The following is a 14,699-nucleotide window of genomic DNA, read 5'->3' on the forward strand; positions in this document are numbered from 1 at the left end:
CTTAGACACATAAACAAAGAGTTACAATAGTCCAAGCGTGAGGAAATAAATGCATGCATAGCTATCTCCAGCTCAGGGCGAGATAAAATAGGGCTTAACTTAGCCACATTTCTTAAATAATAAAAACAAGACCAAACCAGAGATTTCACATGCCCATCCAATGTGTGAGTCAAGTCAAAAGTGACACCTAAATTCCTGATAGAGAATTTAACATACACTGAGAGAGGACCAAGGGCTTTCACTATCTGGGATAAAAATCTGTCCGGAGCGCATATGAGGACTTTGGTTTTGCCCTCATTGAGTTGGAGGAAATTTACAGCCATCCAACGTTTGATGGAATCTAAGCAATCATTCAGAAGCTGAAGCTTAGATAAATCCTGGGGCTTAAAAGAGATGTACAACTGAATATCATCAGCATAACAGTGATAAGAAATGTCCTCAAAAGAGCCCATTATATGCTGGAGGGGGAGAAGATATATTAAGAACAATAAAGGCCCCAAAACCGAACCTTGAGGGACACCATAAGTAATGGTGATGTAGATGTGAGGAGAACCACTGTAAGGCAGTACCCGATACACCAACCCAGTCTTTAAGCCTTTCGAGGAGGATGTGGTGGTCAACAGTGTCAAAAGCCGATGTGAGGTCCAACATAAGGAGGATAGAGCATTTTCCTGGATCATTACTCATCAAAATGTCCCTTGAGACCCTAAGAAGGGCTGTTTCTGTGGAGTGAGCTCTGTGAAAGCTGGACTGAAACTTATCGCAAATGCTATGTTTTTCCAGAGCTGCCATAAGTTGCTTAGCCACAACCTTTTCTAGAAGCTTAGCAATTAACGGTAATTTAGAGATAGGTCTGTAGCTGCTCCAAAAAGAGGAGTCTAGCTGAGGTGTTTTTAAAAGTGGGAGAATAGCAGCATTTTTAAAATAAACCGGAACTATACCAGACGCCAGTGAAGACTTGATTAGAGTGAGCACACATGGGCCAATAGACTGGAAGACATTTTTGAATAATGATACAGGTACAATGTCAAGAGGACAATAGGATGCTTTCTCTGAATTCACTAGTTTTACCAGCTCAGGTAGTGAAACAGGAGAGAAAGTATCCAAAATGACAGGGCAAGATGGAGTGAAGATTGATATAACAGGTGCTAAATGAGAAAAATTCATTCTTATGTTATTAATCTTTGCAAGCAGAAAAGAAAGAAAACTGTCACAGTCCTCATTAGATGAAATAGGGGCCACAGGTAGAGCAGGAGTAACAATGCCACTAATGGTGTTAAATAGCACCTTAGGATTACCTCTGCTCTCTGTAACCAAGTGTGAGAAATAGGCAGCCCTCGCATCTCTGATAGCATTATTAAAAGAAACGAAAAGGTCCTTTAGATAGAGGAGATGAACATTTAGGTGAGTTTTTCCTCCACCTGCGCTCTGCTTTACGACAATCACGTTTTAGGCAACAAATACTGTCATTTAGCCAAGGAGGAGATTTGGAGGCAGGAATCCTCGTTTTAACCGGACAAATTTCATCTAAAATAGAAAGGCAATAATTATTCAACAGATTGGTTGAATAACCAAAAACCCTAGGCTGGGTAATAAAAGTTCAACAAATGACAGTCTACATCCCGCTGCCAGGTCTCAGTCAGGAATAAAAAATCCAGTTTTTTAGATAATATAAAATCATTCAAGAATGATTTATTAGACAGAGATTGAGCATTAAAAAGCGCCATATTCAGCAAAGTAGAAGCCTCTGTATTTGTGGAGGCTCGAGTTAAAGGACATAGATACTCAGGGTTTGAACCATCATGCTCTTAGAATCCGATGGAAGAAAAAGCCAGCCAGCAGAAGAGTCTGGATAAACCCTCCTCAGGCAGGCCGGTCTCAAAGAGCTGGGCCCAGCGTATCCAAACAGGGACGTGGAAAACAAGTCCCCCTCCATGGAGCTTCTCTGAGCACAGGAGACAAGGCACCCTCGATGTCACTTACCAGTCAAAGGACTTACCAGTCACTTACCAGGACGAAGAGACATCATGAGGCATCATAGAAGATCGGCTAGATAGCAAAGCCAGACGATCATACACCAAGGCAGCCAATACATCATTAAAACTAAATGAGAACAGCAGAGCAGAAAAAAATAACACAAAAGTAGTGGAGCAAACTGCACCCGGCAGCGGCAGAGCCAAACACATGCGCCACCATCCATACCCTTCATCATGATACCATAGCACAATAGTGTCATGATGAAGGGTATGGTGGAACAGCTGCATCTGGGACACTGCAATCTCGTGATTGCGCTTCCGGCTGAGCCGCTGTCCATATTGGATGGGAGGAAAGCATGGAAGGAGGCGTTGGATTCGGGCAAGGGAGGGTGGTGGTGTGGCCGTATCAGTATCAGTGTACATGCGTGTCGGGATGTATATCCTGTGTTCAGCCTGAGAGAGTGTCCTTTCGCCTATTAGGCGAAGATCAACAGTCCGCAGCCTACGCAGGTGTGGGGGTAGCCGCATGAGAGATGCTGTAAATGTTGTTTAAAACTGCATCAGTTTTACAGTTTTTCTTAATGTCATCACTGGTCTCCTGTTGTATCATCTGTTTAAGAGCCGTGAGCTCGTCCAAGATGTTTTCCATATTGCGTTCAGTAAGAACAGTCTGAGTACTCACAGCTCTTCCCACATTTTCGATCATACCTGCCAGCTTTGTGGCGGTTTGAACAGCAGTCACCGCTTTCTCCAATTTCAGATAAGCCAGGGCCGAGCCAGCTACGATCAGCAAGAGCCCCGTTATTATGGTTCCAAAGGTAGATGTCCTTAATGTCCTCAGTAGACAGTCCTGCCAGGCACACGACGTGGCACTTCTGCCACCTGTCCATCGTGTATCCAGCACGGAACGTCCCTCCAGGACACTCCCCCAAACCTCGGCTTCTCGTCAAGAATAGAGGGTCAATTGCATTAAGGGACCAGTTGATATTATCCATAATTCTTCTTTAGGTTTTAGAGAACAAGAGGGAGATAGAGGCTTTCTCAGGGTTAGAGTCAGACGAGACCAGATAAGGAGATAGAAGCAGCAAGCAGGGAAGATAAGGGAAGGAGAGGGTGAAAGATGTGTCTCCTCCGAGAGCCAAGAGACTATTTAAGTCTCACCTGTCTTTCTGTCTCCTTTCACTTTTTCCATGTTAGAAAAAATATTTTGCCCTGCCATGCTATTAATTGATGTGGTAGATAAATCGTTTTTTGAAAATATCACTAAATCTGTCATTTATTATTTTTAATATTTAGTAATGATCATATCTCACCTCTAGTCTTCTCTGTCTTGATTTCAGGTTTCCACCATGTGCTGTAGATAGTTCAGCAGGTTAACTCGACCAAGCAGTCTTTGGGTTTGGGTAAGTACTGTTTAGAATACCGGAATAGAGAGGATGGTGTAGGTTTGAGTTTATTAGATTGATACATATATACCATGTCAAGGTTCAAAAATGTTGAGGAGGAATTCAAAAATAAGCACAGATCCAGCCGGGTGCAATTAGACGGGATTTTAATGAACACATGTGTGAGTCCGACCGCTGTGCAGATTTCAGCGTTGAACTACCTTACAATCATCAAACAAAGGTTTTATAGGGTTGGGGGTGATACTGCTCCCCCCCCCTCTCAGACACAATACAGCATACGTCAACTCAAAACCACAAATGTTCTGTCAACAACCTTTAACATAGTTTTAAAAGAACATTGTCTTCGGGTCGGTGCTTCCCCTCAGCTCGTCTTCGCTGTCGCTTCTCTCTGGGACATCTGGTGCACTTCCTGGAACAGACTAACACGTACGCCTCGACTTTGGAGCCATAAGCAAAACGTATTTCAACTCTTGCCTACTAAATGAGTCTATCTAATTTGTGTGTGTGTGCACGTGCGGGGGCGCGTGCGTGCTGTGTACTGCGTACGTGTCATGACCTCTCTTACTATATGTGTCTGTATGTGTGTGTATGTCTCGTCTGTCTGTGCGCAGATGCTCTCTGCACCTTAGTTGACCTCAACTCAAGCAACCAGGCTAAAGCCATCCTGTGTGTAATGATCTTAACTTCTATGTAAAATGTATAAAACAAATGTTTCAATCTAATACAACTACTTAAAGCTTAAATCAAAGATAAATGCATAATAAACACCCTACTCTTTGGCTTGCACTCACTCCGCTTTCGGTTTCACTTCTGCAAAAGCATGCCCTGCAGACGTGTTTCCTGTCTCATTTTGGCACAGCGTGTATTTCCTGTCCCTGCAGTCAGTTTCTCACCCACTGAAGACTTCAGTATAAGAATACAAAAACATTCAAAAACCTTTAAATTATAGATTCAACTCCACAGTTTGAAGTGGTTATAACTGAACCTGTAATAAAGACTATAACGATATATTTGAACATCTGAATGCTCCTGCTGAATCACTATTAACATGAAATGGTAATGATGATTATAAAAATAGCAGCAAATAATAGCAGTGAAATATTTCTATTCTCGATACTCCCACTCTCGACCTCTGGCACACCAGAGGTCGCCATACATTATGTTGGGTCACTCCTTGGCCCATTCAGCTGCCTCCCTGTCCACCCCTGACGTCATGGACATTAGGATCACTGTTCTTAGCTCTGACCCTCTCTTGGCATTCTGTGACTTAGCGAACCAGACAACCCCATGTCATCTAGATGGTCTTAATAATAAAAGGCCCGCTCCCACTTGAGAACACTCATGCTTGAGGTTAATCACACCAAAGTATCAGCGAGCCTAAAGTTGATCAGGGGCAGGAGAGAATAAGAGTGCAAGCAGAGCTCAATCATTTATTTTATTTCCTTTTCCTTTTTCGGAAAATAGTTCTCTATACTTTTGACTGGATTGACTCGCTGCAATCCTTGTAGACAGAGACTCGCCGCCAATCAGTCTCTGATTGTAATCAATTATAATCTGTAAAGCCCACCTGATTTTCGTACTTGGTAATTTTGTCCGCGCCGTCAGTTCACTCTCTTCCAGGCCTGCTTAGAACAAAAATGAAAAAAAAAAAAAAGAGAGCTGATTATTAGCTCCTCAAAGTACAAAACAAAATCACCTGACAGGTTTTTCCTGAGTGCACTATTACAAAAATTTTTGGGGCCCCTCTCAGACATATCCATGTCTTAATCAAACTCCCTCTCTTACAATAAAACAACAGCCTCCAAAATCTGAAACAATCTCAAAGTTCACCCGTTCAACACACCGAAAACCTCGTCAAAAGATCAAAGACCGTTTGCACAATGTCACCCTTCCTCACTCCGCCATGTTTTCATTCAGCATAAAATATAAACCGATTTCAACAACGTACCATCACTAAATTATAAATTTCCTGTCCAAATCTGCACCTCTGAACAGACCTGACCACCGTAATCAAATATCCTGATACTTTACCATTATATTTTGCCAAATGATCCTCCACACCACCGCTCTCTCTTGAACTGAAAGCCTCCGAGACACACACACACAGGAAGTGTCTTTGTCGCTCACTCACTCCAGCTAATTTGCATAGTGACTCACAGCTCAACAGCCAACTTGACAAGAGAAATACATGTTTACACCTTATCACATTATTGAATTATTTTCATTTTCTTTCTATACTAATCACTGGTCTTAATCACTCAGTACGAGAGCACTCCTAAGTCACTCTTATAAAAACTGCTTTAATCACTTTTCTTTTGTTTTTTTTCCATCTATTTTATTAAACATTCACACCATTCTCTCACCCATACAAGCAGCAAGCTGATCTTCATTGCATATGCTTGTGTTCTTAGCCAGGTTTTCAGTCTCTATGCATTAAGCTTCATGAGCTTGTCTTTGTAAGGTTAATGCATTCTGTTTGTGTGTGGTATTTTGCATCTATGGCTTCGCAGTCTCTCAGACTCCTTCCCAACTCCCCAGTTAAGCAATCAGTTTTCTGTTTCCCCGAATTACTAGCCCAAACTTTTAATTTCCCACCTTGAATAAAATCACTCCTGGTCTTCAGCCAGGTGTTAGGGCTTGCTTTTCAGGTTCCTGGACACATCATTCTGTGAACAATTCAACCAGAAACTTGCCTTAACATATCCATTGATGTTAACCTACAATTTCCTTCCGATTGCTGGATCTGGAGAGTTGGTCCGGGTCTGCTTTGCTCCTGAAAATAACAAAACTAAGACATTTTCATTATTATCATCATTGCTTAAACGACCCACTTCTCTCTCTTTCCTGCCACAAATATCAGTTATGTCATGTGATCATCTTAATTAAGTGTAAGCTGCATCTTCATTGCATCCTATATATTCATATTTTAATTTATGCATCTTTTCACTGAGCTTTAGATTCAAACTATCTCACTTCTGATTCATTTCAAAATAATCTCACATGTAACAATTTGTGTATGTGTGTTTTCAATTCATTAATATAGTTGTCAGTTATTTTCTTTCATTATTTTTACCTTTTGTATTGTTTACCTCTTTGTTGTGATGTGGTGGACATCCCTAAACAATCATGAGTTCAGGCTTCAGTTTCAATCCAATTATATCCTATATTCTCGCAGTCTAAGTTGTCCAGCTTCATCTCTCACTGGTCCTTTTTTCATTCACAGTGTCCTGTTCGGGCTTCAAAGCTCCAGCAAACACAGTCTCAACTCAGCTGTTGTCTTCTTCTCTGTTTCTTTACAGCCTTTTCTTTTAAGTTAAGTCCCAGCATGGCAAAATATCACATTCAGTGCCTTCAGTCTTATTTTCATTTGCTCTGTTTTCTTCTCCATTCATCCTTTCAGTCTTCTCTTCCAAGATTGCTCCAAGCATGGCAAATATGAGAGTCAGTGCCTTCAAGCAGACACATCACACTGTTCTTCACCAGCATGCATGTTGCCTCTTTCATACTGCTGGACTCATCAGTCGTCGTCAGTGTTACTGCTTTCGCTTGCACTGTCTTTTAGCTTCAGTTAATTCTTCAAGTCCACGATGTTCTGTCGGTCTTCATCAGGAGATTGACTGTCCTTGACTGTCCTTTGAGTTTCTTCTCAGTTTCAGGGACAAAGTGAGAGATCAAGCCGCACAATTTCGAGCCAAAGACTGGCTTATTTTCTCCCAATTCTGTTAATCTATTGTTCTGCCGCTGCACTCAAGGTTCCAATGTTGAGAGAAGTCCACCTGTATTGGCACACTAAAGCATATAATTAGTATCATATTCATTTTTCATCTTAAAACCTCCATTTTGCTTCATCTCCCTCGAGTTTGACTCGTCTGTCTCTCTGTGTTCTTTCTTTACACACTCAGTTCCTTTTATGGGCATGCGTTTCCTGTCCCAGACACACACACACACATACTTCCTGTTTCTGCAGGCAACAGACAGACTCTGTCTCCCTTTAAATTTCACAGTCTACAAACAATCAATGATTCTACTAAATCTTGATTTAAAAACAATACACCTTCATTTCACTCACACACATTTAAATAGAGCTCTTTCAAACATCAGGACAACTAACACTTCTTCCCACACATCTCCATTCTTTAGGTCAGTTTTGTAGCGTATACACTTATGTGTTTTCAATCAGAAAAGATAAACTCAACCTCTCATAACATCACTCATGGATTTCTTGAATTAAAAGCACTTTCAAACTTTAAAACATCCTACTTTACATCACAAAAGAAATATATTTCACACTCTTCTATTTCATACACACTTTTTAAATGTTCTAACCTCTTTCAGACGCCATGAATCGTCTCACACATACTGCCTTTTCTCTCTCAAACTTCCCCCCTTTTCACTTACTCCGACAAATCATGCAGAGTCACTCAAATCAAATACTGACAGCATTCACACGGTTCAAATCACTCAAAATACGCTTTCATACGAGTATTTTGGACATGCCTTCCATAATCAGAAAGAGCAAGTCAAAAGAAAAGAAAAGAAACTGAAACCTCTCATCATCCTCACGGCTTCTCACCACACACACATAACTAAAAATAAAACACACCACCATTTATTACTCAAGATATATACATCTATCAAAATTCAGTCAATTACTATACATTCACACTAATGTATTCGAACTGTATTTATACTCTCGTAATAAGCAAAACCAGCCTCTTAATTACAGGCATTTAGCAATATTGGCAAACAATAGTTATAAAGCTCAATACTCTCGAAACTGAAACCACCCTCTCTGCGCGTCACCGCTCCTCATTTGCATTTACACACACCATCAGTGCACATCCAGCTGTGCATTGCTGACACAGAGACTGATCTTACTCATAGATCTCATATTTTATATTACAGACGTCTTATTAATTACAACTGCACAGATTTTTTAGGCCTCTTAAACCTATATAATTTCGATAAATTTAACATAACGGCTCCAACCGATAAGTCCCAGACTTTTTGTGCTCAATTCACCAGGGCGGTCCCAGACTGTCCTGTCCAGATTTCTAAACCTAACTCAATTTGCCAGCATGCCCAATCAAGCGCAAAAATAGGAGACTCTAACTCCTAGCAATTTTGGAGGTTCCCCAGTTCTCCCCGGTTTGTCGTACCGTACTATCCCATTAGTCGCCGCTAGGTCAAGGATAAACGTCTTTATCCGAGAAAATGCGCTTCTTAACAGACGCCGCTGTCGTTCTAGACAAATTTAGAATAATTTGAAACAACAATCTACACCCAAAACAGGATTAAGATTAAGGACAACCCTCAACAGTTTTAGAGATTCCCAAGTCCTCCTCGAATGTTGCCCGAAACTATCCCTAGTCGCAGCTAGGTGAAGGATAGATTTCTCTATCCAGCAGGGAGCGTCACCTCCGAGAAAGTTCTTAAGGGTTGCATAACCAATGGGGCTCCAACCCACAAAATGACCCAATTCCCTACCACACTAAATTAGCAGCTCCAACTGCTTTAATTCTCTCAACGGCTCCAACCGTTCTTAATTCGCTCAGCGGCTCCAACCGCTTTTAACTTTCTCAGTACTGTACTTTATTACTTTCAGAACAGACATTCACCAGTAATTTCCAGTGAGTAGACTTTAATTTGTCATATTCAATTTGGCACACTTTGGAAAATTCAACAGGTATGTGCCTTACCTTTGTATAAGCCGGCTTGTCTCTCACTTTCGACCACTGACTCGTATCTGCCCGTCCAATCACCACGGACCCCGGATCTCTCCGTCTACACCAAAACCATCCCTCTCTCTCACCGGACGATGCCCCCAAATGTCAAGGTTCAAAAATGTTGAGGAGGAATTCAAAAATAAGCACAGATCCAGCCGGGTGCAATTAGACGGGATTTTAATGAACACATGTGTGAGTCCGACCGCTGTGCAGATTTCAGCGTCGAACTACCTTACAATCGTCAAACAAAGGTTTTATAGGGTTGGGGGTGATACTGCTCCCCCCCCCTCTCAGACACAATACAGCATACGTCAACTCAAAACCACAAATGTTCTGTCAACAACCTTTAACATAGTTTTAAAAGAACATTGTCTTCGGGTCGGTGCTTCCCCTCAGCTCGTCTTCGCTGTCGCTTCTCTCTGGGACATCTGGTGCACTTCCTGGAACAGACTAACACGTACGCCTCGACTTTGGAGCCATAAGCAAAACGTATTTCAACTCTTGCCTACTAAATGAGTCTATCTAATCTGTGTGTGCGTGCACGTGCGGGGGCGCGTGCGTGCTGTGTACTGCGTACGTGTCATGACCTCTCTTACTATATGTGTCTGTATGTGTGTGTATGTCTCGTCTGTCTGTGCGCAGATGCTCTCTGCACCTTAGTTGACCTCAACTCAAGCAACCAGGCTAAAGCCATCCTGTGTGTAATGATCTTAACTTCTATGTAAAATGTATAAAACAAATGTTTCAATCTAATACAACTACTTAAAGCTTAAATCAAAGATAAATGCATAATAAACACCCTACTCTTTGGCTTGCACTCACTCCGCTTTCGGTTTCACTTCTGCAAAAGCATGCCCTGCAGACGTGTTTCCTGTCTCATTTTGGCACAGCGTGTATTTCCTGTCCCTGCAGTCAGTTTCTCACCCACTGAAGACTTCAGTATAAGAATACAAAAACATTCAAAAACCTTTAAATTATAGATTCAACTCCACAGTTTGAAGTGGTTATAACTGAACCTGTAATAAAGACTATAACCATATATTTGAACATCTGAATGCCTCTGAATGCAACATCACTATTAACATGAAATGGTAATGATGATTATAAAAATAGCAGCAAATAATAGCAGTGAAATATTTCTATTCTCGATAACCAACAACACAGTGTAGATCACTGTCACTATACTTAAATTCAGAGCAGTTTTAGAGCAGTTTCTGAAAGTCAACAACTTTAATGGAATATATTCCTGACAGTAGTGTAAGCACAGCGAGTGCAGAAAGAGTGCAATGATAATTGAATTAGGGGAGGGTTGACCTGTTATCAGGTTACACATGCAGAGGGAGTAAACTTTTAGATTATAATACACCAACGAAGGAATCCATCTGTGGCATTCCTCATTATCCATCCTCATCATTCCTATGCAAATACCCAACAAGGGTGTCAAAACACAAATAGTCATAGCCAAAAGTGTACAGCAGCTTGTAAGAATTATTTCTTTCAGTATGACTGGGCCTAAGGACTTTGGTAATAATCAAAGACTCACATAAATATGATGAAGATCAAGACACTGAATGAAATTATAGTTTCAAAAAGATTTAAAATATAACACTCAAGTCAACATCAGTGTTTATATTGATATTCCTGCACCACCTCTATGTGTTATATAGAACTTGCCATTGTACAGCTCATGGCCTTAATGCTTCCTCTATGTGACCATCTAGCACTACTGCCAGCATAGACTAAGTGGAGAGCTGCTCACTCATTTAGTGCTGAGTTGAATCATTACTGTAGAAACTGAGGCTGATTACTGAGAGCATCAGGCTGCAAATGTAGCTACACATTCAAACAATTTCAAATTGTTTTAGGTCTTAAACTCGCTTTGTAACTGTTAATAAAGAAGGCCACTCAGAGAGCACATTTCCCACCAAGTCCAGAGCACCGGTTACCAATTCTAAAGTTTTATCGATCTGTGATAACTGCAATCTTCCTTTCTCTTCCTGTTCGGCACTACGTTCCATGCTAATGCTGCGGACAGACAGAAATTAAACTGCTGCTAAACACATGTGTCAGAGTGGGTGTGGGGATTAGGAAGCTCAGTTTGATTTGACAGGATCTTCAATGAAATTAAAGAAAACATGAAATCAAAATCTGAATGAAGATGCTTTGTTTCATCATTTAATCCATCCACACGAATCACAGGGAAACACTCATTTATTCTTTTGAAAATCAACAGATGCATAAAATACTGTTATTCTTAGTTATGTCACTAATTATGAAGCAAAGAATTTATATTTGTCATTTATCAAAATAAAGTCAAATTTTATCTACCGTATCTGATTATTTTCAATGATAATTGAGTAAATGTTGTTATATTTAGATATTGCAGAGGCATAAATAATATCTAAACTTTACAGTCATATACCTGACTATTTAATAAAAAATAATGAGAGATTTTATAATAAAACTCGATAATTACTGATTACACAAAATGTATGAAAAAAACCCAAAACAAATAAACACAATAAAAACAGAACTATTCCCGATAAAATACAAGAAATCAAATCACACACTCTCCAGATTTTTACCAAACATTACAGAAAACAACAAATCAGAAAAGATTCAAATGACTGATTCAACTTACAGTACAGTACAGAGCAAAACTAACAAACTTAAATGAACATCCTGGTACTTACAGAGCTCAGGCCGGGAAAAATTATTTGATTCATAACTTCAAAAAAAGACAAGAATAAAGGTACCTGATCACCAAATGTGTGTCGTCTTTCTTTGTGATCAAACATTTAATACCCCCGCCCACACAAACACACACACCAAACACACAATGATAACATTAGAATGACAAAGCCACCCTGATAACTGTTCTGTTCTTTACATATTTGACTATAATTTGTTTTTTGAAGTAAATTAGGTTAAAAACATTTATTTGCTTGTATATTACAAGCTGATCATAGTTCTCTGTCTCTTGTTTGTTTGTTGGAACAAATATATATATTTTATATAGTCTGCTTTATTAATATAATGCTAATACATGTCTCTTTTGTTTGTCTCCATTTGTATCCTCTATCAGACTCAGTAGGGAGTTCTCAGCAACACAACTCATGTAAGAGACTTTTGGGAGTGACAGAAAAAAGTGTAAAAGTTCCTGGTGGTAAATGTGGTGAGCTTGCAAACTGAGACTTGTGATGTGTCCCTTACATCATATCCACAGTGCAGTTATTTATTTTTGCATAAACTGAAGCTAACCACAAAGTGCATAAGATGCCAATAAACACCAAGCAAAAACCAAAGAAAAAATCTAGTTGATGTGAATCTTCATCCATCTTTTCTCCTCTGCTTATCCTTATCAAGGGGTGGAGCCTATCCCATCTATCATGGGGTGAGAGGCGGGGTACACCCTGGACAGGTCTCCAGTCCATCACAGGGCTAGCACAGAGAGACAGACAACCATTCACACTCACACCTATGGGCAATTTAGAATCACCAATTAACCCCACTAACTGCATGTGTTTGGACTGTGGGAGGAAACCCACGCAGACACGGGGCGAACATGCAAACTTCACACACTCCAGGTCAGGGAGTCAAATTCGCAACCTTGTGATGCTGAACCTGGAAAAACACTGACCATTGCGTCCACTCTGCCAGGTGGCAGATTAATGAGCTGAGACAGGAGATGCTGGTTCCAGGTGGGTCTTTTAGTAACTAATACCTATACAATGTGAGGAGTTAGTTTAACCAGTCAGAAGTATTGTTAATGTTGGGATAGTGACTTGTGGTTTAATGGTGAGACTGGAGTCCGACACTGTGTTTAAGGCAGGTTAGACGACACCAGAATTATTTTCTGTTGTGAGGAAATCCCAAACATTTAAAACACGCAGAACAACAAATCAGTGCTTCTTTAACGTTTTTTCCCAGAACAAATGAAAGAAAAACAACTGAAATCATTCATTTCTCGTCATAAAATGCTGCAGGCTGACGCGTCACTGACCTCATCACTTAAGATTTTTTGAAACAATTCACTTAATTGTTTTTCATGTTCTTCCTCTAGTTCTTCCTTGTCTTCCTCAGTTTTTGCATTCCTCATTTGTTTTTCATGTTTTTCCACTACATTCTTGATCTTTCTCAGGTTTTCGCTCTTCTTGGTCACACGTTTCACTAAGTCGTTCATTTCCTTCACATGTTCTTCCCGCTGAGCTTTTAATTCGTCCATGTGTTTCTTTTGGGATTCGTTGAACTCTTCTGCTTTCTGTCTGGCTTTTCTTTCATAGCTCTTCTTTAGGTCCTCCAGTGTTTTCTGATGATTGTTCTCTATTATTTCCATTTCTCTTCTTATTTGTTCTTCTTGTAATTTGTTGTTTTCATATTTTATTTTTTCTTGTTTGTAACTTTCCAGCAGTTTTTCTATTCTTTCTTCCTCCTCTTGTCGTCTCTTTTCATCTTCTTGTCTTTGTTTCTCTCGCTCTTCTCTTCGTTCTTTCTCCCAGGCTTCTTGTTTTCGTTGCATCTCTTCTCTGGTCTCTTCCAGCTGTCTGTCGACACTTTTCTTTGCCTCTTTTTCCAACTGAATTTGTCTGTCCAACTTTTCAAGTTCTTCTTTGAATTGTTGTCGATATGTTTCTTCTCCAGTGTCCTTTTCCATTTCCTTCTTTTCTCTCATTTCTTCTTCTTTTTTTTTCTTCTCTTGTTCTTCATTAATTTTAGCCATCATTACCTCTAGTTCTTCAGCTTTCTGTTTTCTCTCCTTTTCTATTTTATCTCTGTCTTGTTCCATTCTTATTTTCATTGCTTTCATTTCTTGCTTATGTTTTCTTTCAATCGCTTCCTTTTCCTGCTGCATCTCTTCTTCCTTCTCCTTCAGGATCCTCAGCGTCTCCTTCTTTATTGCTGCTTCAGCCTCTTGCAGCATCTCATTGGTGTAGAAGCTTCCTCCATTGTCCTTCACCATGGTGTCAATCTTTTTTATCAGCTCACTGACTTGTGTGCGGTTTTGTTTGTCAGAGTTATTGAACACATGGTATCTTCCTCCACAGTTAGAGATCAGCTTCTTAAAGTAATCATGACATTTGTTCTTGACGTAATCATCAATAGACTCTCCCTGACGCTCCAGATCGTCTCCTCTGCTTAAAAGAACGATGGTGAATGTTTCTGAATTCTTCCCAAAGAATTTTTTAGTGAGCCTCAGTGTATTCTTCTCCTCTGCTGTGAATCTGCCAACCTGCATCACCACCAAGAAGACATGTGGTCCTGGAGCCAGCTGGCTGATACATTTCACCAGCTCTTCTTGAACTTCTTCATTTGACAGAGCTGTGTCAAACAGACCAGGAGTGTCGACCACAACAACAGGACGACCGTCCACCTCACCCTCTGCCTTCTTACAATATTGTGTGACTGACATTTGGCTTGATGCAGCTGTAAACTCGTCTCTTCCTAAAATGGTGTTTCCTGTAGAGCTCTTTCCACAGCCGGTCTTCCCAATCAGCACAATCCTGAGAGTGTTTGAGTCTTTTCCTTCAACTTCATCACCTAAAATATGAAAACAATCAGAGTTAAAACTTGTATACTGCTGGATTAAAACT

The 14,699-nt window shown here is 40.3% G+C and overlaps 1 protein-coding gene across 8 annotated transcripts in view; it reads right to left on the reverse strand.

Moving 5' to 3' along the window:
- LOC100703505 (GTPase IMAP family member 8) overlaps positions 1-14,699 on the reverse strand; it is a 51,504-nt gene that overhangs the window by 25,577 nt on the left and 11,228 nt on the right. For 6 of the 8 annotated variants that reach the window (XM_019365414.2, XM_019365411.2, XM_019365423.1 and 3 more), the window contains one exon: positions 13,011-14,646. The exons of the other annotated variants lie outside the window; for them this stretch is intronic. In XM_019365414.2, the coding sequence (XP_019220959.1) occupies positions 13,079-14,646 (1,568 nt within the window). In that variant the 3' untranslated portion in view covers positions 13,011-13,078. Of the gene's footprint in view, positions 1-13,010; positions 14,647-14,699 lie in introns of those variants that run through there. 8 annotated transcript variants of the gene reach the window in all.

Source organism: Oreochromis niloticus, linkage group LG12 (genome assembly GCF_001858045.2).
Source record: "Oreochromis niloticus isolate F11D_XX linkage group LG12, O_niloticus_UMD_NMBU, whole genome shotgun sequence".
Lineage (NCBI taxonomy): Eukaryota > Metazoa > Chordata > Actinopteri > Cichliformes > Cichlidae > Oreochromis > Oreochromis niloticus.